The sequence below is a fragment of the Balearica regulorum genome, chromosome 2 (assembly GCF_011004875.1).
Source record: "Balearica regulorum gibbericeps isolate bBalReg1 chromosome 2, bBalReg1.pri, whole genome shotgun sequence".
NCBI classification, from domain to species: domain Eukaryota; kingdom Metazoa; phylum Chordata; class Aves; order Gruiformes; family Gruidae; genus Balearica; species Balearica regulorum.
Genome location: NC_046185.1, coordinates 141,299,494 through 141,326,444, shown reverse-complemented (window position 1 = coordinate 141,326,444; position 26,951 = coordinate 141,299,494). Strand labels below are relative to the sequence as shown.

Genomic DNA, 26,951 nt, shown 5'->3' with positions numbered 1-26,951 from the left:
TGATTTCCTTGTCATCCTCACTCCAGGATGAGGGCTTCTAACTACATGTGAAGCAGAGCAGACGTCCACCTGCTGTAGGAGATGAAAGCACTTCAGGCCTGTGCAGAAGTGTTTTTGCCTCTGAGGGATGACATGGGGTAAAAAGTTTTCAAGTCATGGAAGAGCCTGGACTGACATGGCAATGTTGTTTCTGAGTCTTACTGCTATCTGCATGCTGCCTCATTTTTCAAAGTGGGATTTAGATGCATTTGAAAACTACACCCACTGCCTGTGGGAATTTCGCTGCTTCAGAAGCTAACTTCAGTGATGTGCGCTGTCTGAAACAAGCCTTTACTTGCAGTCCTGCTTATTTTCAACTGTCAGCATGCATACCAAGAGGCATTCATATAAAGAAGGTTCAGGTTGAAGGTGCTTCCTTCATTGAGACAGATTTCTTTCCGTTAAATCATCAGTTATGTACTCTTTGTTGTAGCTGGAAATCATTGCTCGATATGGAAAACTACCATTTAGTATTACGCTTATTGAAACTCAGGACCTGAAGATAACAAAAAAGACTGATTATTTTTCCACCTGCTATAAACAGTTCCGGTTGTGGGTTCGTTTGGTGGTTTTGTTTTCATTTCATTTTGTTTTGTTTTTAATATTCTAACTCCGCAGCAAGCTTTTTCAGCAGTTAATTTCGAGGCAAAGTACCAATGATTTGGCAGTATCCTGTAATATTGCCTGTGGGATTTTGATTGCTGTAATAATTGCACCAAGTAATAACTAGAACTTTATATGATACCCTCCACAACCTTCTGTGCAAATACATTTTCACACAAAACAAATACAACCCATGATCATGTTTGCTTATTTTCAATAACTTCACTGTTCTCTACCTCTTATATTTTCCAGTGCTTATTTGATTCATGTACTTCTGAGTCCTTGACCTTATCACTGCCATGCCTGTTGAGAATGTGAAGGAATGGATCTATACAGATCTGCCACAAGTGATGTTCATTGCATTTTCATTTTTTCTTTTCTCATAAAGAAAATTCTGAAAGTCCCCAGGAGCTAAGAGTCTGTAGCTGTCACTTCACAGTGCAGATGCAATGGAACCTTTTTAATGCTGTTACTTGATCTCCATTTCTGGAATATACTGATTAACAGCGGTACAAGTTTGGTATACTGGAACTTACTACCACATTAGAGACTCACCAACTTGTTTAGAGTCTGTCTACACACATCCATTAATATGTGTGTTCATATAGAGAATGTATTCTCACCAACATTAATTTGCTTTTATTAGAATTTACTGAGACTGATGATCATTTTAAAATGACTGTCTGCCTTAATTTTATCTTGCCTTCTATTTTTGATGAGAATCTTGTATGCCTCAAGTCACAATTCTAAGGTTGGCAAAAGAATGGGCCAAAAAACCTAATTATATGGTTAAAAAAAAAAGTTTAAAAGTTCTGTGATATGGCTTAAATACTTGTGAGATTTTCTGAGCATGTGAGATTTACAACTATAGTGAATACTGGCCTGGCTCTGCTATTACTAAAGTCAGCGGAGTTTCCATGCTATTGTCTGAGTGAGAAGAGAATCAGAGCCAGTGCAGAGGACTGTTTATAACAGCTGTGCAAACTTACAGCTTTATTAAACAGAATGGAGGTGAAGTCGTAATGGTCTTAAAAAATCAATTTTAAAATTAGCTTTCAGATGTAAAGGAAACTAGCATATTAATAATTGCCTTATTTTATTGGATAGCTTTCAGTGTCATAGAGCAACAGATTGAGTTGATAATGATCTGAAAAGTAGTCTATATCCTGAATTTACTTAAGCTTGATAAATTGTTTTGGCTCCAGTAACAACCAACTGAGCCTTCTATCAACACATGGGTTAAACCTTTGTTTTGTCCTCCTCAATTCCTAAGTATGTAATTTTTGAGGACAAAAAAGAAAAAAAAAAGGGAAAAACAGGAAAAACTGCATATGCTTCAAATAAGTAAGCACCACCCGGAAAGCTCACTGACTGCCACTGCAGAAGTTTACCACTTTTGAGAAGGATAACTAGCCATCTCGGTTTCAGTGAAGCAGCCTTGAGCCATTCTCTTTTTGTCTTTAAGTATAATCGAGGAAAAATTTCTATTAAATTTGTCTACTGATCCCTTCAACAGCACTCCCCCCATGGTCTGATGCGCTGCTTTCTGTCTATCAGTTGTTCCTTTCTGAGAATCCATGACCATTGCTCCTACTGAGAATAACGAATGATGATTTATTTCAAGTGTACGCAGCCACTGGGAAACAGAAACTAAAGGAGGCAGCTGCCATAGATGTTCACACAGAACCTGTTTGTTTCTCAGTAAAAGTCAATTTGCTGAACTACTTCTCAAAAGCCATTTTAAATCATTCTGAAAGAACTGTCTTAAAATATCAAAGAAGTATTAGAAGTCAATGGCTATGAGCTGTTTGCACAAAGAACAATGTTCCTGGCACTCTACAGATTCCCTCTAAATGATGATCAATGGATCATCCAAGTCATGACTCTCTGTACGTACCAGCGCCATGCTTTTAGACCTCTGTATACCTTTAGTCCTACATGGGAACAGTGTCCTGACCACAGGAGCTTAGTGTAGCTGACCCTTCAACACAGGGTTCAGAGGACTTAGGGAAGTTCCTTGCACTGTCTTGTCTGTCCTCAGAATTTTCCTATAAAGAGTATAGCATAACTTTTTTGTTAGGTTTTTTAACTAAGCAGTCAGGAAGAAAACATCCAAAATGAAACAATGAATTGCAATGAGGGGGATGCATTGCACTCTTTCTGTATTTTCTCCACTGACAAAGTACTAGTCTCCTTGTTATGCAGAGCAAGATACTGACTATAACCAAGTTAAGATGTGAAGTGCAGAATCATAAACACTTGTTAAAGCTAACTCTAATCAAGCTGATACATCTACACAGCAGACACCAACTAGAATCTATCCAAGGTTTAACTTGGTGCTGCATTAAATCTTATACACCCTCATATCTCTATGTATCCTACAAAAGAAAGACTAAAGCACTGTGCTACAGCCAGATCGTGTCACCTAACCAGCCTCGGTACTTGAAGGATTCCCACTCGGAAACTACTTCCCTTATACACCTTTGTTGCTCATCCTTTACTGCTCTATAGCTGGACATGTATCCATTACCTAAAAACATGTGAAACTTTGTGTTGCAATAGGTGTAGAGAAATCAGTAACTATTTGCAACAACCACAAATACTGTGGCTCTTCATTCACACCAGCCTGAGAACTGGGATCTGAGAGCACACCAAACCCGGTTATCCACTGTGGGGCATAAGGTTTGGGGACAGCCTAAAAAGATGCAGATCATTCTCCAAGCTCTGGCATTGCTCTGTTTTCTTGTAATACGGTACCAACCAGACAGTACTGAACTGTTTGGCTGGATAAATGGTTGGCTGATAAGTTTTGAAGGAGTAGGCAGGGCAAATGCTTCCCAGCATATGTATTAAACACAGTTACAGCTTTCAAAATATTACATCTGCATTCTAATGAATTGATCAAAACGACAAGATATAAATCTGCTTTGACATCACCTAGAAACACATCTCTTTCAATGCTTGCCCTAACAGCAAATATACCAGAGGTTATTTGTTATTATCATCAGTTTCAGTTTAAATCCTGACATAGGCATTACTGCCTTCAATGTGAAATAGTTCCTTGAAACAGATATGATCCAAAGGGAAAATGAGTTCTTAGATGTTTCTTTGTTAAAGCTGGCTGATCAAATCACTTGTGGTATGCTAATGGCTCCAAAAGCTGTCATGTTACTTCTGTTAATTTAGGAGTCCCTGTCCTAGTAAAGGTATTTGCATAATAGCAACCATTTGCAATAATTGTATTTTGAGGGGAAAATATTTTCCGAATTCACATGCTAGAATCAAATTCACTGAGCAGTCCCTTTTTTTTAAATACTTTTTTTTCCCCCAAAGTTTCTAAGATTACTTTTGCATGCTTAGATAGAGTAGATGAGCAATGTAGCCTACCTTCACAACAGAAGCTGTGACAGTATCTGTATGATAAAGACACCTTGCAGGAAGATCAACTTAATGGGCCTTTGTCACTTACCTTAAAATCACATAGTGTTGCTTGAATTAGTGCTGATGCTAGAGGGGAAAAAAAAAATCCTCTTTTTCCTTCCTCATCTTTCCTCAAAATATGAAGACTACGAATGAGTGTTAGTGAAGAAAGGTCAGGTATACATCTGAGGCTGTTATGTCAAAGTTGCTGGTCCTAGAGAACTTCAGTTATGGGTTTTTCAGCATGGTGGTTTGTTGTAGACAGATCTGTAGACATGGGAAAAGAGCCATACCAATGAACTATTACTCTGTACCTCCTTTTTTTCTACCCATACGCACCAACCCTGAAATGGCTGGAGCATACCAAGAATGTTTCTCTTGCAAAGCCTAGGAGCTGTAGTTTCATGTCATCACAACAGCTGTGTGTTGCTGAGCTTCTGGCTGTGTGCCCCCCTCAGGCATTTGCTTTATGGTAGATGTGGTAGTTGAAAATCCACATCTTTGAGGGGGTTTTTCCCTTCTTTGGGGTGGGCTTTTCTCTCCTGTGTGAAACTTCATGGGTAGGACAGAGGTGAATGGTGGTTTAGTTTGGTTTGGTCAGGATTCATGTGTCCACATTCTTGCACCATCAGAGTATTCCATTAGTAGAAAAGGGTTATCATTTATTGAAAACGTGCATAAAAGAAGGTAAGCAACAGATGTCTGACATATATATGCAATTAGAACAATTTTATCTCAAAAGATTCTAATTACTACTATAATCAATCAATAAATGTTCTGCTGATGCAGCAGGGTCAAAATTCATGTGACAAAATGAAGAAAAACTCTGGCTATAGAGTCAAATGATTGACTTCAAGGGACAAGTTTAAAAAAAACCCACGCCACTATTCACTGGAAGTGGAGGTGTCAGGAAATACTCGGGCTTGAACCTCAGTGCTTTGGGTCTAATTTCAATTATTATTTCAACTTGTTTGAAGCTCACTGAGCTATTTTAGGTTTATGCTGGTATAAACTTTAAAGTAGTTAACTTTGCTGATGAGATTAATATTAAATCCTACCTGATTTAAATCGATATCATTCACATGAAAGATAATCTGAAAGAATACTTATGTACTGTTTATGCCATATACTTTTATTACAATGTTTTGATCTGTCATCATCTGTTGGGCTCCTCTTTTATGGTCAGGCATATTGTGTTGGAACACCTTTTCCTAATGCTGGTTTGTTTTGTTGGTTTGGTTTTTGTTTTTGTTTTTGGTTTTGGTTTTTTTTTTTTTAATGGAAGCTGAAGGTTTAATTTCATGTGCAGTTTAATTCCGTGTGTTGCTTGTCACGCACGTTATCCATTTCGTCGGCACTCGATAGCGAAGGAACGTCCCGTGTGCAGAGACGGCTTCAGGCAGGCTGTTCAGCCTGGCCATGGCAGGCTACCCCTGACAGGCGTGGACGCGTGGGGCAGGGCTGCTGCATTCGGGGCTGGCAGTGCCCCTGGGATACAACCTCTGCAGGGTCCCCCCTCAGATGGACACCCACGTCCCACCTTTCCCATGCTTTTCTGTACGCGTCTCCCCCCGCAGGCAGCTTATAAATAAGGGCTGGATACACCCCCTGCATCTCCCCAAACAGGCTGCGGGAGAGACGACCCCCTCCGTTCAGGGGTGGGCAGGAGGAGGCCCCGCCGGCCCGGCTGTCAGGAGCCCTCCCGCTCCCCCCCGCCGCGGCTGCCCCGCCAGCGCGGAGGCTCCGTGCTGCTCACTGGTGCGTCTCAGCGGGATCCGCCTGCCTGGCGACCCACACCCAGGAGCTGGGGGAGGGAAAGGGCGCCCCTTCCGCCCCGGAGAGGGGGGCCCGCTCTGAGGCGGGGCTCCCATTTGCCTTCGCCGTTACCTCTGCCCGGGACTCCCTTCAGCGAGCAGAGGAGGCCCGGGAGGGGGCCGGCTGCCTGCCTTGGAGGAGCCCCTGGGCGGGGAGGCGGGCTGGCCGCGGCCGCCGCTTGGCCCGGCCAGCGGGACCACGTCAGCTCCCCTCAGCCGCCGCTGGCCAGAGACCGGCGGGGCCGAGATGGGCGACCCCAAGTGACTGCAGTCCCCCTATCCCAGTCCCTGGGGCAGAGGCGCCCGGGGTGGGAAGATGGGGCCTCGCTGCCCGCCGCGAGGGGTGGCCTGTCCCTGCCGGCCCTTAGAGGCACGGCGTGGGCACCTCCTCTCAGCCCCCTCGGCCTCCCTGAGCGCCGCGGGGCTCTCGGCGTCGTCCGTACCCACCCGCCCCTCCCTACCTCCCCCGGTGCTCGTCCCCCCCCGAGAAGGGAGAAGCCGGCTGCCGGACAGACGTGGCAAGCAACCCCGCCAGCTTTCCCCTCAGCTGGGTGCGCGGGTGGCCGGCGGGAAGGGGAGCTGCCGGCAGCGCCCATCCTCCTTCCTGCGCCGGAGAGCCGCCGTGGGGCTCTGTTTATCGGACCGGGAGGCGGGGAGTGCTGGGGACGGCCGTCTGCCGGGGTGTCCCGGCAGGGTGCCCCCTCACACACGCACACTGCCCGAGCGGCCGCGAAGCCGGGAGAAGAAACTCGCGGCTCTCTTGCCCGCGCCCTGGCCCGAGAGACCTCCCCGGGGAGAGCAAACCGCCAGGACGCGAACGGGCTCTGCCACGGTCGGCTGCGAGCGGGCTGCTGGGGCTGTCGCTGCCCCCTGCTCACCACAGGGAGCCGAGCACCCATGCCGGCTGTCCGCGGGGCAATGCGAGGGGAGAGGGACCGGGGTGACAGGCTGCCCGCACCCCGTGCTGGAGGGGCCGGACACCTCGGGACCTCTGGTGAGGGGGAGCGTCGCCTTTTGCCCTCAGTTGCGATGGGACGGCGGGAAGGGCTTGGACAGAGGATCCAGCCTCCTCCCGACTCCCCTAGCCGCTTCCCCGCCGCGATCCGAGCGGGGCGGGAGGCTCCGCAGGCCCTGGACAGCTCCTGCTTTGAAAGCCCTCGGAGCGCCCTCCCGGCCGCTGCCAACCGGCCGCCCGGCGAGGCTCCCGGCCGCGCAGCCCAGAAAAGCAGGGCGAGGGGCGGGGGACGTCTGAAAAAAAAAAAAAAAAAATCAGACGACGAGTCAGATTTTCCTTCCGAAAGCCTCAAAGTGTCCACGTCCTCAAAGCATGGAACCAATTTAACATCGCCGCCTCCCTCGCTCCCCCTCCGCCCCCTCCCCCGCCGACCCCGCGGCCCCTCCGCCCCGCGGCCGCGCTGCCAAGGCTGCCGCGGCGGGCCGGAGACATGGGGCACGTGACGGCCTGGGAGCCGCGCGGGCCCCGCGGCCGCCTCGCGCCCATTGGCTGCGCCGCCGCCGGTGATTCGCAGCCCCGGGACCCTCCTGCGGTATAAATACGGCGGACCGGGGCTTGATTAATTTAGCATCCCGGGCAGCAGGTTTCTGCTAAGTTTGGAGTTACTCCTCAAGACTGTATGCCTGCGTCCCATAGGTAATAGCTAACCACCGACCAGGGACTCTGCACCACAAGGAGTCTGCATGTCTTACAACTAGACATGCTCAGCTTTGTGGATACACGGATTTTGTTGCTGCTTGCAGTAACTTCATACCTAGCAACAGGCCAACGTAAGTGCTTTTAGCTTGTTTGTGGCATGGGTGGTGTCAGGGGGTGGCTGTCCTACTCTCTGCTCTCTATCCAGACGTCTTCCCCACGGATGGTAGTCTGCGGGGTGCTGCAGCTTCCCAGGCTATAGAGACCATCTCATAAAACTGCCACCTCCGTCCCAGATCAGAATTTAGCTTTTTTTTTTTCCTCAGAAATAGAAAAAGATGGCAAAAGGCCAACGACATCTCCCCCCCCTCCCCCCCCCCCCCCAAAAAAAAACCAAACCAAAGACGGGCTGGTATCCACAGGAGAGTGCAAAGCCCTAATTCAAGCGCGGATGCTTAAAGGCTGGGAGGAGAGCGTTTACGGCGAGCGCAAGAATCCAGGCTGCACCCAGACGGCACTTTTGTGAGACTTCAGGCGCGCTTTCCGAAGCGGGAAACCCGAGAGGAGTGGGAGAGCGGCGGCTCGCCCCTTCCCTCCGCGGAGAGGGCATGCGGGCGGCGGGCACTCCGGTGCGGCACCCCTCGCCGCCGCCGCCGCCCCGCCGCGCTCTTTCGTGCACGGCGGCGCCCCCTGGAGGCGGAGCGGGGCCTCTGCGGCGCGCCGTGCTGCTGGGCGCCCTCCGACCCAGCCCGGCGGGGGAAAGCTGTTCGCGGCTCCCCGGACACTGAGCCCGCCCTCCCGGGGGTCTCCGGACAGGGAAAGACCGTACGAGGCAGGAGGAGGGAGGCAGGGAAGAAATATTGCTTAGATCTAGTGTGAAAAGGGAATGGGGCTCCCCGAGGGTGCAGCGCGGCTCTCCGCCACACGCTGGGAAGAGGATTTAGTCTCCCCCCTGGCTGATGGAGAAGCGCAGCTCCTCACACACCCACTGCCGTGGGAGAGAAACGCGCCCCACGCACTTGATTGGGGAAGAGGCGGAGCCTTCCCTCTGCCTGCGTGCTGGGCAGCATCCTGTGAAGTCCCCCTTAGCCCCTCGCCGCCGTTCCTGTGCAGGACTGGCTTTGACATGGGGTCTGGCCGCGTTCCATGGCGGAGGAGGGAGGGAACAGTCGTGCGCTGCCCGCTCCTGGCGCTCGGAGCCTCCGGGAAGGTGCCCTCCGCGCCGTCGGCTGCGCCCCGCCTCGCCCCCGCCGGCCGCTGCCAGCAGCGAGGCGTGGGGTGGTGGCGGGGCAGTGAGGGAGTCGTGGCGGTGACCGTGGCCCGGAGGAGGCCCTCGGGCCATCGGCGGGGCCGTTCTGGTGGGGCGGCCGGGCTGAGGCCTGTCCCGGGGCACCGCGGCCGCCCCCCCGGGGACATTCTCCCCCCCGCTCCCTCCGCCCCGGTGACGGGCAGCGGTGGCAGCGCCTTCGCAAAGGCTGAGGAGCCGGAGCGGTTCCTGTGGGGATCCCGCTGTACGCACTGGCCCCGCGTTTCGCGTTTCCCCAGACAAGATGGTGTAGTCCCCAGTGTCACCATCCCCCGGGGGCAGTAATATTTTTAATTTTCTGTTGAGTTAGTATAGGCAATCGGTGTTCTGCAGTGGTATTTCAGTGCTTTATAGTGTTCAGCACTTTAGTATTGTTATCTTTTTGCTGGACTGTATGAATCATCTGAATTTAGTGTGATTGTACATTGCCAAAGGGACACTTTGTGGAAAAACACCCAACAACCTGTTAGTTAGTAATAATGTCAAATCGCTGGCATTAAAATGTGATGGGAGATGGTTTTACCGCGGTAAGTTTCAGCCAAAATAGATTTTTAATTGCTTGAAATTCAGAAAAGAGATTTTTGAAAATTAGTATCTCCAAGAAATTAACAAGAGCATACTTAGTAGTTAATAACATACAGAGAGAAAATTATTTGCTATTTGGTGTTTGTGAGCTTCAAACTGTTCCCTGTTACACACTAAGACATTTTACAGGAAACTGTGGAAATAGATATGTTTGGGCAGAACCATTCCCCATAAAAAGTAAGATGGGGCCATTTATATTAAAATTTAAGATTACTCCTATGATTTAATATCTTCATGTGTCAGCCTATCTGGGTTTATTCATCTGTTGCATGCACACATATGTGAAAATACATACGTGCATTTTTTTTCCCATGGAGAAATGTTTAAGCATATTTAGAGCAGGCTTATAGAAGATATCTGCTTTTTACTGTATCAACCATATTACTTGGTTTAACTTCATTAGCAAGTCTGTTTGGAATTTGAAATACATAGCAATCTCACATGTGAGTCTACAGTTTTAAGATAATCACCTTAGAAGTAAGAAATTACATTAAGAAAATGTTTCTTGCATTAACAAAATTAACAAAATTGCATTTTAAAGGCATTGAAATGTAAAACTTGTAAAATAACTGAATCCACACTCTAATTATCTCCTTTTTTTCTTTCCCTTCTTTTTCCAGATGTGAGAGAGGTCAGTATATTTATTTTTTATCTAATACGTAACTCTCAACTTCAAAGAACAGGCTAGACTTCTCTTTCATGGCAGTATTATTTACTAATGTTAATTCCTAAGATGGTCATGGAAAGATACCAATTAAATCCTGAAGGGACTGCCTGGAAATGTACCCACCCCAATTTCTCAAGTGGGACGGCCTTTTTGAGAGACTGCCTTCATAGGTGTAAAGACCATGAGGAGAAAGTAACGGAGCAGTGGTGTTTGGACATTATACCTGGCAGTTTGGATTGGAGATGACTGTGCTTTAAAGCCAGTCTTACAGTCTATTTCATTGCACAGAAGGATTATGGAAGAACTCAGGTGTGACTTTTTTATGCCAGTTTTGTAGGCAGTAATAGGTGTAAAATTGTCAGTCTTCAACCGAATGTTCTAATGTAGTTACATGTATCTTTGCTATATAATAAACTACTAGCCTTCATAGTAATTTTAAACCATAGGGCATACTTAAATATACTGTACTGAGAAAAATTGTAGTTATGTAAGAAGATTAGTCTAAGTTTGAACATTATATTAGTTTAAAATATTGGGAGAAACTGTATCTTTTTTTTTTTTTAATTCTCTTTTTTATTTTTTCCAGGCACCTGCAGGGCGGAAGGTAAGCTTTTTTGTTTTTCTTGTGTGGAAATTGAGATGATATCAGATATTCTAAGGCAGATTAATATTTTGTTGAATATTGGATGAAAGGAAAGCTGACTACATTCATTATTTCCAGTGTTCCTTGAGAACAGCAGTAGCACTAAGATGAGGAGGGAACAATGGGTGCAACATCTTAACACCAGGGTGAATTGAAATACTGGATTTAAGCCGCTTTAGTCAAGAGAAGAACTAAGCCTACCAAGAACTAAACTGCGTCTAAGTAGCATTCTTGTTCAACCAGAGTTGCTTTGGAAAGATTTACCTGAATTGAACAGTACAGCAATATCCATACAGGTCTAAAAGGTTAAATAGATTCTATTTTATTTCTAAAAGTTGCTACTGTTAAATTAGAACCACTTATTCATTAGAGACTAAAACCAACTTTGCAAGTACTTCTGTGGACTGTGCAGTGATACTTCTAACTGACGTAGTAATGAGAGTGACTAATCTATTTCCAGTAGCTTATTGTGGAAAAAGAATATACTGTCTGTGGAAAATAGGTATTGGACCTCTATGTGCAGTCTTCTTTCCCTTTTTCATGTACGCTAATTATTTCTAATGTATCTGTTTCCCTGTATTGTCCTGGAAAATTTCCACGGTAACTCATTAAGTTTTATTTTCTTCCAGCAGGGCCCTAGAGGAGACAAAGGGCCACAGGGAGAAAGGGTAAGGAATTAGATTGACATTCATTTGGTTTTGATCTTTGAACAACAGTTGTTGGAAGACCAGTAGGAAAAAAAAATAAGTTTAGGCATTGATGTGAGATTAAATGAATGTACCTGTAAAAGCTTGCATATACAATTTCATTAAAAAGAAACCAAGTTATCTATTACCAAATTCTGCTCCAGCAATACCTCACCAACCTAATTATGGTCATTATGCCTGAGCAGATGTGGTTGAGTTCAGACGGCAGCTTAGCACTCCAAGTGATGGACTGAAAAACTTTTTTCCAACTTCCCACAGTGGAAATAGTGCATGAAAATGCAGAAGGGAAAGTTGACACATAAAGATGTAGTTTTTGAACAATATGTTATATGGATAAGCTCTCTACATCAAACCTGAATAGACAAAGCTGGCTTTGAGGATTGTTGATTATCTGTGTCTCCAAAGATGGCTTGAAAAAGCTCTCGCAGCTAGGCATTTGTCATCTACCTTCTGTTAGTCAAATAGTGGATATTGTTAAAGGCTACTGTAAAAGTAACCATAAATAAGGACAGTTGAATAATTTAATGTATAATTACAAAATAATTATAATGTTCATTCATATTGCTGATACCAGCTTTTCTGATTTGCTTCTGCATCATTGCTGCTTTTTGTAAAGTGATATTCTGAAATTCACATCCTTATCTGGGCAGTGTGTAGTTATGTGTCTTTTTGGTATCTTCTGAAAATGAAAATGCCATAGTACTGATAGATAGCTCTTGAAGATTTCTTAGATCACAATATGCTGACAAGTGTAATAGGAACTATTAGGAAGAGTATATCTGTATGGGTATTTGCTTTAGGCTACTACTAACTAAATTTGTTTAATGAAATGAGATACATGCTTTGTCCTGAAGGTAGCAAGCCTAATCCTGCTCCTTTAGAAATCCGTAAGACTTTTATTATGGATTTCATCTAGCACTGAACTGAGTCCAAAATACAGACCAAATGAAATACCTTACCTCAATTGCCACGATGGCAAAACTTGACCAGCTTTGTGCATTGAGGATGAAAGAATATAAGGACAAATGTTGCTGGACTGAACACATGTAATTTCAAGCCGTTGTAAAATTTATGACAGTGGAAGCAGAGTGACAGTATCAAAACTCTGTAGAAAAGCACTGTTTTATTGTCATTGAATTTGCAACTATACCAGCAAATAGTCTAGACTGATTAGAAACTGGCCTTTGACTTACTCCGGATTTATGTTAGTTTGTACCAGTAGGGCTGACCTCTGCCAGTCCTCAGCTGGTCAAATTTAGGCTGTCACTGAAATAACCTGACAGGCTGTGTGGGTCCACAGGGGTCACTTGGGGTTCATGGGTCCAAAATTTGGTTACTTAAAATGAAACTTCCCAATTTGGAGATTGCACTTTGGTAGCATAAATCCAATATTGCACCCATGAATCTTCTCAAATGTGAAACTACAGTAAATATCTGATACAAGGTGTGGCAAGGCAATGTAAATTCAGGCTATGCTTATCTTCTAAAGTTAGACATTTGTTGAAACTGCTATATAGCACTGTTGTAGTGTGTGCTGTAGGTGCCTGGTTGTTAATGAAGTTATCCCTTCAGAGATTTCTTTACTCACTTCTAACATTCACTTTGTAATCCTCTTTTTGACCCTAGGGTCCACCAGGTCCACCAGGCAGAGATGGTGAAGATGGTCTACCAGGTCCTCAAGGCCCCCCTGGTCCTCCAGGTCTTGGCGGAGTAAGGCATCCAAACTTTCTATTACTGAAACTGATAATCTGTGCTTTGTGACTAAATGCATATCTGCCAGAAAACACTGATGTTGCAGTGGAGACTAGAGGAAACGTTCTCTTGTGATCGGCAAGAAATTGATGGTCCCGGTTCCAATGAAACTCTCCTTGGGATGTATACTTTCCATGGCAAATTTGGATTCCATATTCAACAGGGACTTATGCACAGGAGCAAATCAACCCTGTTAGTTAGCAATTAATTTATACAGCCATAATGCATATGGATTAGGACTCAACTAAATGAAACCGATGCTGTTAAGCAGATGGGGAAAAGAAATGGCACTTTGTGGTTGGGTTCGAGAAACAGCAGCTGTATTGGAATAAGCTGAAGAAGACTATCCTTAAGCTAAAAAGTCCATACTTAAAAATCTGTTAGAATTTTAGAATATCTTCCTTTTGAATTTTTCATTTCTGTCTGTGTTGATGCTGAAGAACTTAAGAGGACTGTGTTGCATACACACTTTCTGCAGAAGTGTCCATCATGTATTCTCTGCAGAATGTTGGCTTTAACTCTTTGCTTGACATTAGCTTGCACAGGGAGCATGAAGACATAGACAGTATCTTATTGATCAAGTTTAGTAAATCCTCCGGCATGGAAGAATACTCAATTCTTATGCCTTCAATATGAACAGCAATAATTTATTTTCCTAATATGAACCCCCAAACTACTTTCATTAATTTCTATTATTTTAATATGCTAATAAAAAAAACCCAAGCAAGAGAAGGATTTTCAATTTGTTTCCATTTTAGTGAAGAGGGAAAATGTATTCTACAAAAGTAGATGTATATTAGCCTACAAAAACTACATTGATAAAAGATCAAAAATCCAGTGCAGTGTTTCTGCATGCTCCTCAGATCCTTTTGAAGCTGAAGGGCCCACCTCATCCGATAATCATTCAGGGCTGATATATGAATTTTACATAAGCAATGTGGTGATAAAATATGAATAACTTCCCTCATTGGAAATTAGGTGAAACAATTTGAGGGTTTCAAGAAAATTTTCGGTTTTAAATGAGCACTGAGTTTACATTCTTAATTTTCAATTCACACTATTGCAATGCCTGTCACTACTGTGTAGATATTTGAGGCCATTGTGTGAAAGGACCTTCATAGTAAGATCAAGTCTTTCTGGAAACAAGGGAATAGAAATGTATTTATAATAGGGCCATGTTTACTGAGTTTTACGTATGCTGCTTTAACATACCATATAGCAAGTACAGCAAGTCAGATGGCAGTTAGATGTAGAATGGTAATTATCAATACTTTTTAAAGTAAAATTTTTAGTATTTTAATTTCAAACTTTTTATCACCTACAGAACTTCGCTGCTCAATATGATCCATCTAAAGCAGCTGATTTTGGCCCAGGACCTATGGTAAGTATATGATTTAGCACTTGATAACTTGCATAGATAACATGTTTAGCATTTTTCTTTGAGTCTAAATCAGCTGTATTAACGCAAAGCATAGTTTTAAAATTAGTGTTTTGATCATATATTAGGTCAGACTGTAAACCGATCCTTTGATGGAGGACAATGAGAAGTGTTTGAAATACAGCCTTAGGACTTGAAATATGGTCTTGAGACTGTATATTTAATGTGAATATAGCACTACTGGGTCTTGTGCTTTAATTCTGTCTGTTGACCACACTTTTATGTATCAGTGACTCTCATAATCTGATGTCAGATTACACATGTACTTCGATATAGTATTACTTTACCCATACTGAGACAGAAGATTGTGTTTTAGGAATGAGATCAATTGTAAAGCTCCTCTCTAAAGCAGACAGTTCTAGAAAGTAACTCAGTATCTCAGCTCCAATTGGTGACCATTTTTCTCCCATGGCTGTACAACCCTTTTGATATTGGTGGATTGCACAGGTTTGGTAGGATATTGGCCATCACATTTGGTTCTCAGCAACTGAATGTTAGTACTTGCTACTACAAGGCTATTCTGAGTAGGAATCTTTATTGGTTACTGTATACTGTGTCTGAATGGACAATTAAGGAGTCTATTGCCTCTCCACATGAATTTCTAACCCTTCCTGATCTTAGCAGATATTTTCAGTGTGCATAGATAGCAGAATATGGGTTAAATTCACCACACACACTGACATCACAGATGATGAATGCATCTGACGGGTGATTGACAGGGTGAAGGCTGCCCAGGATTATTCTGGGTCAAGTGCTTGTTTCCATTCCTGAAAATAGTGTAATATTAAATTAATTTTTGAAAATATTTTGACATCCATTTAGATACTAAATGTAGGAAAATAGCAGTATCTTTAATCAAGTTCTGCTCTCAGTGTCTGACAATAAATCAGAATCTTATGTAGATGAGGATTTATTTGGAGTGTCACAATTTCTAAGTTCTAATTTTTTGAGTCAGGTAGGGTTCATCTGACAGCAACAGCTGTAGAATCTATCTGCTGTGAGGGATTTTTAAGTTTTATAAAGAAAATGTGAGAGACTGGGAAGATAGAAAAGGAGGGAAAAAGAATTAAGGAATATAATTTGTGAAGAGATTCACAGGGCTTATGCAGCTCATATGATTCATACTGTCCAGAAACAGTTATTTTTCCTAGAATTACTGCATATTTTTATAGCTACAAGATTGCTTTAGCTTCCATAAGTAAATGCCTGTATTTAACATGCATTTATTTCCTTTAATAAAAAGTATATGGTCTTATGGGAAAGCTACATAAGCCATTGAAAATTGGTCATGATTTTAATCTTGTAATGAGAAAATCTAAAAAAGTTCCCAAAAAGTTTTAAAGCCAATTAAAAACATAATAATTTCTGTTGAAACACCTCATAAAACATTTGTTTGGACAATGGAAGCCTAAATTAAATTTCAGTTCAAAGTTGTTTGCTTGCTTAGTAAAGCTTAAGACATCTGTTAAGAAAGTGCAATGATCTATGGAAATTTCCCTTTTAAAAGTGATTTTTGACTAACCCTTTTTTTTCAAGATGTATGTAAATTCTAAATTCAGTCAAGGACAGTATGTTAATCACTTATTTTGCGGGTAAAATGAAGATAATTTAATCAAAAACAGAAAACAATGAAATATTTAAAATTGATAAATTAAAATAGAAATTGATCATTATTTGAAATAGATGTATACACAATATGTATAAGAGTTGTTTGATTTCTTTCCAAAATTATGTGTGGACCTCCCAGTTCATGGTAATATTGCAATTTATATACCTTTATTTTCCCTCATCTCTCTCTACCATGTTAATGATCTTTTTCTCCAACATCACTTCTTGGAAATCGTGATAAAATTGACAGGCCCAAAAATACAACCTTTCTTAATGTGTTTTTATGACTCTCGTCTTTAAACTCTGGAAGTTCATGCACAGGAAAGGAGAGGGTACATAGAAGAACGAACCAGTGCACTTGCTAACAAGCCAGAATAGATTAAGAAGCCTAATCACAAGGTTTCCAGCCATAATGGTATGTTCCTAATCATCTCACTGGATCCTGTGCTGGTTCGTTGCAATCAGAAGATCTGTTTGCGTTTGGACTGCCTGTGCAAATTCATGCAGATCTCTTAACTACCTCTAGCTTGATTTGGACGTTGCACACTGAAAACTAATGCTTACCAATATTTTAGGAATACCAGGAATTGGTGTTATAGATGAGTTTAGATAATGGTGATTTTTTTTTTTTAAAGATTTTGTCATTTTTGTCCCCTAGGGTTTAATGGGACCTAGAGGCCCACCTGGAGCATCTGGACCCCCTGTAAGTAGAGTCTCATCTCTCCTGCTAACTAACATTAACATACGTGTAAAATCACAAAATAGCTTGTTCAAACACTAACAAAATCTCCTTCCTCTTCTAGGGTCCTCCTGGTTTTCAAGGTGTTCCTGGTGAGCCTGGTGAACCTGGTCAAACAGTAAGTACAGGTTTCACATACAGACACTTAGCATTAGAAATAGGACACCAAAGTAGGCTTGTAATGCTTAGGTCCATTTCTCCTATCCATATGCACATCCTTGAATGTTTGAATTGGATATTCCTGCTTGATTCCATTACAGACAGAGCTAAACACTCAGGTTCAGGCTCGCTTCAGATTGGAATCATAAAGTGCAAAGTCGATTAGGATGGAAGGACCTTGCTTCAGTTCAGGCTCCAGCTATACCCCGACTCAAGTCAGAAACCAGTGAAAAGACTTATCTGAAGAATGATGCTCAATCTATTTTTAACAGGGTCCCCAGGGTCCTCGTGGTCCTCCTGGTCCTCCAGGAAAGGCTGGTGAAGACGTAAGTGGTTATTAAATGTTTCTCATCTCTTTTGGGGCAGTGATTCGACTCTAACATTAGGTTATTGTTAAGCTAAGTGTTGTATTGGCCGTAATTTTTACATTGTTCTATAATATTGGATAGAACAAATAAACCCCTGCAATAATTATTTTATAGTACAAGAGATGCTCTATGTTGGAAATGTACAGAAAAATGGATAACTTAAACCTCTCCAAACACATTATTTAGCTTCCTGAATACAGGAAGAGGGAAACTTGAACGCTAACAAGCTCTCTGTATTTATTGAAAAAGAGAAACTTTGCCAATGTCTTCTTTTTTTTTAATGGTTTACATTGTTACTGTAGAAAATGAGTTTTCCTTCTTAGTGCATTTTCACTGCATTTTTCAGGGTCACCCTGGCAAACCTGGAAGACCTGGTGAGAGGGGTGTTGCTGGCCCTCAGGTATGTAGCGATCTACTGTGTACAATACAAACTAGTTGTCTTATCAATGAAACCCAATGGCATTTCTGAATTGCACCACATCATTAACAGTCTAGTATATATATTAATCCAATTTCAGTTCTTACCTTCAGGGATATCATATAGTTATGGTTTTATTTTGTGTTTTTTCCCCAGTAAAGCTAGTGTAATTAGTAACAGAAGTGACATAGGGAGGAGTTACATAGGAGCAGGTGAGCAGGCACCTTTGTGTAGAAAGCTACAACAGCTGTGCTGTCACATGTTAATGCATGAAATTTCTAAGATTCAGAACTGGAAAATCAGGTTGATTACTGTTAGTCTTGGAACAGGTGTCATCCTGGGAGGTTAGGGAATGGACTGTGTTCCTCACTTCAATGATCATGGCCCAAATCTACTCAATTTTGTTGAAAGTCTTAGGCTTTTTCTTTCTTTTTAACTGCAGTATATAATATGAGAGACAATCATTCATGTGCTGTATGTTTTTAGGGTGCTCGTGGTTTCCCTGGAACTCCTGGTCTGCCTGGCTTTAAGGGAATTAGGGTGAGTCTATACATACTTTTTCCCTGAACAGTTAAGACTAACACTTCAGCATACTGAAAACTCCTGGAAATACCCTCAAAGTTGAGAATATGTATTCTAAGTGCATGAACATCTTTGAAGTTTTTAATATCTCATGATATGAAAGAGTGATTTAAAAAAAAAAATCACAAGATTATATTAGGAAATAATTTCATGGGAAGAAGGATTTACCTTTCAAGACTAAGAGTTTGTATATAGCCATTAGTGGGAAAATATATACTTCATATTATTTTTCTACTCAATACAGGGACACAATGGTCTGGATGGTCAAAAGGGACAACCCGGTACTCCTGGCAACAAGGTAAATATGAGATCTGAAAATGTAGGATGCATTTGTAGCTCTTTCTAGCAAAAGGCATATGAAGTCCCCTCCAATTAATCTTCCATGTTGTCATTAAACGTTTCCCAGCTGCGATAATCTAGAAGTCAGTGCATCTGTGTAGGACAAATATGTGCACTTTAACATGAGAAATTATTCCTGGGGCCTTATTCTTGAGCCTTCAGTCAAGTTAATACTTTCAATGAATAAAAGCTGCAGAATTTGGCTCCTAATGATTGATTATCTGGCAGCACTTAAGACTGATTTTAAATATCTCTGCTTTTCTATGGATTGTACTTGGGGGTTTGGTGGGGTTTTTTAAAACACATTAAAATGAACAGATCTCATTTTTCTACAAAATTCTGCTGTGTGAGATGCATGCTCTAGTGTAAAGCTTTGTGCTAAAAATTTGGATAGATGCAGTGCTCTTATGTGTTAAGGCTATTTGATCTTTACAGTCTATCTCTTTTTGTGATTTTTTATGATTAGTACATATTTGAACACTGTCCTTAAAAAATGTTTTTAAACAGGGTCTAGAAACATATTTAACAAACTCTCCCTCTCTTAGTTTCTTCTTCTGCCATTCCACCTCAGTGCCTAATAGCAATGGTCTTAAAAAACCCTACTGCCACATTGAGTTGTAGGAAACTTTGACACTGCTGACTTATTCACAGGAGATGTGTATTCAAAAGTTTTACTATAACAATGAAAAGATCAAATAATACTGATTCTCTCTATTGCTTGTTTCTAAGAGTTTAGCACTGCTTGCTTATAGAGTTACTAATTGTAACGTAGCATTCTCCAATATCACTGCAAGTGTTTATCTCCAGAAAAAGTTTCGTAATGAGATTGCAAACACTCAGTCTGTCCAGTTTTTGGAGATTAAAAGCAGATAAAGCAATTAAGTAAAGGAAAGAACATTAGTAAGAGTGCTAATGTGACTGGAAAACACAAGCATAATAAATCAAGGTCACTCCTGATATAACTGTGCTAAAGGCAGTGATGAAGGCAAAAACTTGTGCTGTTTGCAGCATTTAAGACTAGGTGCATTCAGATATATTCAGGATACCAGTGCTCTAGCACAAATTTTATCATTATAGTGCAGCCTAGACCAACTGCAGGCTTGTTGAGAACACTTCGTACTAAAGGGAGGGGAGTCATGTTTTAATGGCTATCAGTCATAGCTCAGTTTTATTGAAGTTAAAAATACCTGAGGCACATCCTTATTTCCAGCCATTTGACAGGAACTTTGTCACCTTAACCTAAGGCAAAAGAAAGCATCATTCTGCTTCTGTTCTAGCTAAAAAAAAAACAGCTGTCAATTGATCTGAATTGGTAGTTGACTATCCAGGCCCTGTCTCTTAGGTGTGTGCTACAGAGTAAAAGAATAAAGAAAAGAGGTAAAGAAAGCTGAGGTAGGTAACGAAGCAACTTGCTCTGGCCCTCCTCTTCTAAGAGGATTCCAGCTGCCATGTTCCAGTATATGCCGGGACAGTCGCAGTCTCTGCACCCTCAGGACCCGATGTGCTGTTATTGTATGCTGTGGTGTAAGTGCTACAGAAGACAAGGACAGTAGGATCTAGCAGTTGAATGTCTTTCTAGATGGTGTTGTGCTGTCTGTCCAAAGAATCCTTTAAGTAATTCAAGCCTGCAAACTTTCTTTTTCATAGGGAGAACCTGGTGCCCCTGGTGAAAATGGTACCCCAGGACAACCTGTAAGTGTTTACTGATGCTGTGGAAAATGATAATCTGATAGATATGGTTCAGCCAGCATTTTGGTCAATTCTTGTCATCAGTGACACTCCAGCTAGCTAGATACTCTAATGTAATAGTATATGAATATTTAGAACAGATTTGCCTGGCTGCAACACACTTCATATAGAGACAGCAGAAGAAAAATAAAAAAAAATAAAAATCTGTATATCTTTCTTCAATGAATAGGTATAAATGAATTATTTAATTTTTCTTTCAGGGTGCTCGTGGTCTCCCCGGTGAGAGAGGAAGAGTAGGTGCTCCTGGACCAGCTGTAAGTGGCTTCCCATTTGTCTGTTTGTCGTCACGATCAGCCATTTACTGTAGCTTTCTCTGATCTTCAAATCTCTTTGCAAACTATTTCTTTACAGGGTGCTCGTGGAAGTGATGGCAGTGCTGGCCCCACTGGACCTGCTGTAAGTTCCAGTCCTGATCTTTGACAATCTGGTTCCATTAGGTCTTGTGTCCCTCTTTCTGTTTATAGTGGATTTCTTAGGCTTCTGAGAAGTTGTTTGTGTGGACATTTTCAACACAGTTCTTTGTTGCTTATCGGACCATCACAAAAAGACTTAATAAAACATAAACCCTCTGTAGATAATATCTTGAGAGATGGAGGACTTATATTAAATACATCTGTATCAAAGGAACCAGATATTCTCTCATTTGCACTGGTGAGTTCATAGGGAAACACTCGATGAACAGAATCTTCATTTCCAGCGGTCTAACAGAACAGGTCTTATCCCAAAACTAAAAAGACTATACCTTTTAACAGGTATATACCATGCATGTGTTGCAGATGACAACAGTTATATACATCCTGAAACTATCATATGCACTCCAGGACACAGCTTGGCATCTGAAATGTTGTCCTGTCTGATTAACAGAAGTTAAGGTTTTTCATTTACCACTGATACCTGAGTTATGTGAGCTAGTGTGAAAGGTCAGAAAGGTCCTGATCTGATTGGTAAACACTAACTATTCTAATAAGTGATAATCCAATGCAGATTTATCCCTTTAAAAGGAGTTATTGTTGCCACAGTGTACCACTGACTTCAGTAAGCCTGTGTACAAGGGTATAGTTTCAAAGCTGCAAAAAAAAAAATCATGAATAGCCCAGAATAGTTTTTCCTTCCTGCCTTCAAAATTTGAGTCAATGATGTACTTGGTTCTGTCAATTTTGCTAAAGTTGATTCTAATACTCCTTGTCACTGCAAATATCTGTCATGCTTTAACAGATTGGAGTGTTAGCAGAGCTGTGACTTTCACTTCAGTTCTCCCATATGGGGTATTCGAAAAATATGTGATTGGGCATTTGAATTGCAGGCAAACAGAGACCTTGTAGCCAAGATCTGATGTTATACTTTGTAGTATAACCAAAGCATTTTAGCTTTCTTGAAGGCAAATGAGTTACTGTAGGAAAAATATTCTGGAGCTGCTGACTGCAGAGATGTTACTCTGAATGGGCAGCAGCAGAGAGTTGCATTGGGTCCCAGTGTCTATGCCAGGCTAGAGTTATTTTACACATACTTACATTAGGATGCTATAAGCATTCTGTATAGCACTTGTTAACACTTTTTTTAAACTAAACCAGAAATATTGTTATATTCTCCTTGCCACTGGGAATTCAAAACATAAAAATAGTCACTATAATGGAAATCCAGAAAGTTCATATTTTCATACATGTGTTATGGGGCATTTAGTTTTTTTTTTCTTCACCTTTGCAAAACCAATGAGAATTCCAAGTATCCAGTTTATAACACAGTAGGTTATAGAATGTCAGAAGCCATTTCCTCTTTGCTACACCAGCTCACTCATTTTATTTCCTTGGATTTGTGAGACAGTTTTGTAATAAGTATTTATATTTGAAAGAAGTTAGCCCACAAAAAAAGTAGATATCAGTCCCCGATACCTATGAATGGGTTGGATATTTCATTAATAATTGAAGAAAAACTATCTCTCTGTATTTGTATGCATTAAAGAGTACCAGAGGCTGTAAATCCATCAGCATATCTTCTTTTGTGGTGTCTGGGTACTGTACGCTAGGAAGCTTGTCCCATCACAGTTATAAATCTCACAGCAATAGCTAGACACAGTAGAATCAGTAGACATCCCTCTTCAAACTGACATGCCATTGCCTTTGCCATTAAAAAAACAGTCTGATGAAAATGCACTGGGGCTGCACCTGTGCACTGCCTCAAAATGTGTATTCTGGGTATGAGTCAAGATTTTTAATCATTCGCATGTTAGAATCAACTCCTGCCCTCAGTTGCTGTTAAGCCTGATCCAATTTCTAGTACATTCTTACTGACTTCAATGTAAGTTGTGTCAAGCACCAGCTTGTAAAGTGGTGCAGAGATCTTACCAACCCTCTTCCCATGTGGGAAGAAGGACAAATGCTATCATCAACACAGGGCTCTTGACGAGTAGTCCGGAAGGATTACTGGTGTGAAAGCATACACAGTTACCCCTGCACAGTAAATGTGTTGGAAAAAAGCCACCTAAGACTTGCAGTTGCAGAATGCAGTGCTCCATTCATTGTGGGACTGTACAGCAAGACATCTTGCCTTGCAGATGCCTGCCTCTGCCCATCCTCTCTTTATTCTTTCTCAGGTGTTTGGCCTCAAGGCAAGGTTTTACCAATCATTGCTTAATTCACACTTTTTTAGCTGCAATGCAAATGTTTTTCAGCATTGACCTCGCTCTTAACTGTTTGTAGTGAACCAAATCTGTCAGTTTGGAGTTGCAAAAGGGAACTGATATTCTGAGGCGATAATAGGCGGAAGTGTCTGAGTAAATGTGCATTTTTAAAATCTGTTTACTTCAGCAAGCAAGATGCTTCTGACATCATTGAATACCTTTACACAACTGCTTCCCTTTCATTTCCTAGGGGCCTATTGGTGCTGCTGGTCCTCCAGGCTTCCCAGGTGCTCCTGGTGCTAAGGTATGAACATCTGCTGCTCCTGGTACATTTGATAGTGAAGATGAAATATAGTAACTCATATTGCTAGGCAGCAAAAACTACCCTCTCTGAAATGGGAGTGCTTTCTTATCAAGATCAGGATGAGGATGAATACCTATAGTATTTGGAGAAGTCATATATGAATGCTAATTTAAAATACAGCAGTTATTTCACAGCTGAAAATTGATGCTAGGCAGGTTCAAGAAAACACATAACCTCTTTTTTTTTTAACTACTTCCTACATGATGCAGTTGTATATGACTTTGCAAGGTGATGTGGATCATGATAAATAAGCAAAGTAGCAGATTACATCACATAAGTAGTGGAGGGCCAAGAAGCTGCAGTTGAGTATCGGGCTCCTTCCAGCCTAAGTTCTTGAAATTCCAGTGGGGAAAATTTTTAGGTTTAGGGCAATACCATTTTGTTCTTGCAGACTTTAACTTAGATTATTCAGTTTATTGCTTAGATCTTAACATTTTTACCTGGGTAAGACTCTCGTTATTTTGAATTTTACTTTGTCCAAGGAAAGACAAAGGATTTTGGACAAGAGTGTTCCATATATTGCATTTAAAAATTTCACTGGCCATTTGTCAAGAATCTCAGAGCTGCATGCACTTACACGTAGTGTGATACAGTTTTTCATCCTTAACACAAATAAACAAACTCCATGTCACAACAGGGAAAAAAACCTCTCATGTTGATCCACCCTTAGAAGAAAATAAGAGTATTGTTTGCTAGACCTTTTAATATTAACTGCAGGGAAGATGAAGAAAAATTGAGATTCCATTCTGGTTATTTTTGTCAAAAAGCAAGACATTTGGAAACCGTGAAGTCTTCTCTGATGCAGATGTTGAGTGTGGTTACAGCATGTAATTTCAAGAGAAGACTGTGCGCGTGTCGAGGGTGAACTCTGACTACATAGAGAATTGCTGAAAAGAAGTTATTATACTCAGTATTTTGTAGTAGACTCAGTGAATACAAGCTTCTGAGAGTAAAACCAGTAAAAGTAAAACCTTTTTTCCTGTCATTTACTCCACTTAACACTCTCCTACAGCACTCTGATCAGGCATCATTTTGCCTTTTGCATCAGTACAAATGGCATCTTAAGGTGCAAGATAATGGTCAATTAGGTTTCATACATTGTGAGGCATCTCAGGCAAATGCTGGAGGCACATGGTAGGAGATAAGACTGAAATTATAATCCTGATTTTCTAGGTCAACCTCCTGTATAATCCTCAGTGATAATGTAGCTTCTTAGATATGCTGAGCATCTATTGTTCCTGGGTTAGCCATCAGCTTCAGTGGAACTTAGCTAGGCTTCCCAGCTTCAGTGCCTTTAAAATCCAATAAAATCTCTCAGCTCCTTGATTTCCTGGCCTCTGAAGTGGGAATATATATATCATATTGTCTTCTCAATGTCAGGCTAATATAGGATTGCTCCACTATTAACCTAACACTGATAGAGGGCTCTGTCTTTCTCTCAAACAGGGTGAAATTGGACCTGCTGGTAATGTTGGTCCTACTGGTCCTGCTGGTCCAAGAGGAGAGATTGGACTTCCTGGTTCTAGTGGTCCTGTTGGCCCTCCAGTGAGTAACTTGCTAGACTTTATTGTCAGACAGGTGCACTTGAGACTCTGAATTAACCAGTATTGTTATCTTTCTTAATAGGGCAACCCTGGTGCTAACGGTCTTCCAGGGGCTAAAGGTGCAGCTGTAAGTATGGCTATACGCACACTTGTTTGCTCTAAAAAAAATATTCAGTTAGTGCAACAGAAAATATAATGGGCTCATAATACTTTTTTTTCCCTTCTGTTGGACAGGGTCTTCCTGGTGTTGCTGGTGCTCCTGGTCTGCCCGGTCCCCGTGGTATTCCTGGTCCTCCTGGCCCTGCTGGTCCTAGTGGTGCTAGAGGACTTGTTGTAAGTGACCTTGCGTATTGCATGTCTTCATTTGAAAATTGGACATGGTGTCCACAGTTGTAAAAGATTTCCTCTGAATATACTTTTGTGTTTAAAGCAGACATTTTTTCTTGCTCCACTATAATTAGACATTGTAGTTCATTTCTGTGTCTTACTGCTTCCTTCAGATGCTGAGACTTGAGAGGTTCACTTTGCCCTCCCTTCGGGTATCCTCAGTTAGAGGAACCAGCCCTGGCTATTTCATAGTTCGATTACTGGCATTTCTAAGTATCTTTAACATCTTTCTTTTCATGCCTGTAAAGCCAAAAATACGGTTATGTTCACTGACCATTTATCAAAATAGAGGCAGTCATGGCATAGGATGATTAAATAGCTTTTTGATTCATGAAAAAGTTGTCCAGGTAGAAGAGAGATTTTTGGAATTATGCTTAATTTTTGGAATTATGCTTAATTCTATGATCTCTTTTTGTTTTGGACTGTAGGGTGAACCAGGCCCTGCTGGTGCCAAGGGAGAAAGTGGTAACAAGGGTGAGCCTGTAAGTATGGCAACATGCGAAGGTTGTTTCAATGAATAAAGCCTGATAGTATCTGCAACACAGCATCTGATTTCTTCTTTTCCTCTGTTTGCCTGAAATAGGGTGCTGCTGGACCCGCTGGCCCTCCTGGTCCTAGTGGTGAGGAAGGAAAGAGAGGCAGCACTGGTGAACCTGGCTCTGCTGGTCCCCCGGGTCCTGCTGGTCTAAGAGTAGGTTTTGTTTTCATGTTCCAGAAGTAGAAGCAAAAAGGAAAGAGGAAATAAAGCTAGACTCAAAAAGGCAAATTAAGTAATTATGAGTATTTAAATTTACATTAATGCTGCTAAGCAAAGATCATTTGCCATTCTGAGCCTTTTGATTAGTTGGGACCAAACCTATTTTTGCTTTGTATTAATGCTGTTTACTGTTTAATCCCTGAAGTAATTAGAGGTTGCATTGATTTATCCATTGTGTAATATTTAGTGAATTATCTTTGATTACTCTTAAAGCTTTGTGATGGGATTTAACTGCTTAAATCAGATAATTGGCTCACATAATGTGAGGCAAAAGATTTCAATTCAGTGTCTTCAAGGGTGCCTAGTACCCTTTTCACTGGGTGAGGAAACCACTTAGTGAATTTCAGAAGGCATGTGGCTTCACGCAGGAGCAGGAATTCACTGGAAAAGAATAGGAAAAATTTGGTTTCCACCAAATTTTTTGGTAGCGATAAGGATTCAATATTGCACCTTGAGTAGGGTGTACACTGTTGTAGAGAAGCCAGTAACTCTCCGCAGAGAAGCAAAGGTACAACACTGTGGGAAGGGTTGTGGGATCCTGGCTGCTGGCTAGAGCCACTGTTAGATTACAATGAGCAGTGAAAATGCTCTGATACAAGCAGACAGAATTTAAAGAAATGTAAAGGAAGTGAGAAATTTCTTTCACAGTATACATTTACACTGAGTTGTGTGTGCTTAGAGCTACACTTACCTCA

General features: G+C 41.8%; 1 protein-coding gene across 1 annotated transcript in view; it reads left to right on the top strand.

Annotated features, from left to right (window-relative positions):
* The first annotated feature begins 7,459 nt into the window (after nt 1-7,459).
* Nucleotides 7,460-26,951, top strand: part of COL1A2 (collagen type I alpha 2 chain) — a 41,640-nt gene continuing 22,148 nt past the window's right edge. Inside the window, exons 1-21 of the mRNA XM_075746160.1 lie at nt 7,460-7,661; nt 10,039-10,049; nt 10,672-10,689; nt 11,361-11,396; nt 13,062-13,145; nt 14,512-14,568; nt 16,892-16,936; nt 17,037-17,090; nt 17,404-17,457; nt 17,846-17,899; nt 18,404-18,457; nt 18,744-18,797; nt 20,486-20,530; nt 20,788-20,841; nt 20,939-20,983; nt 23,455-23,508; nt 25,015-25,113; nt 25,195-25,239; nt 25,347-25,445; nt 25,928-25,981; nt 26,083-26,190. Coding sequence (XP_075602275.1) covers nt 7,592-7,661; nt 10,039-10,049; nt 10,672-10,689; nt 11,361-11,396; nt 13,062-13,145; nt 14,512-14,568; nt 16,892-16,936; nt 17,037-17,090; nt 17,404-17,457; nt 17,846-17,899; nt 18,404-18,457; nt 18,744-18,797; nt 20,486-20,530; nt 20,788-20,841; nt 20,939-20,983; nt 23,455-23,508; nt 25,015-25,113; nt 25,195-25,239; nt 25,347-25,445; nt 25,928-25,981; nt 26,083-26,190 — 1,194 coding nt within the window. The 5' untranslated portion in view covers nt 7,460-7,591. The remainder of the gene's footprint in view (nt 7,662-10,038; nt 10,050-10,671; nt 10,690-11,360; nt 11,397-13,061; nt 13,146-14,511; nt 14,569-16,891; nt 16,937-17,036; nt 17,091-17,403; nt 17,458-17,845; nt 17,900-18,403; nt 18,458-18,743; nt 18,798-20,485; nt 20,531-20,787; nt 20,842-20,938; nt 20,984-23,454; nt 23,509-25,014; nt 25,114-25,194; nt 25,240-25,346; nt 25,446-25,927; nt 25,982-26,082; nt 26,191-26,951) is intronic.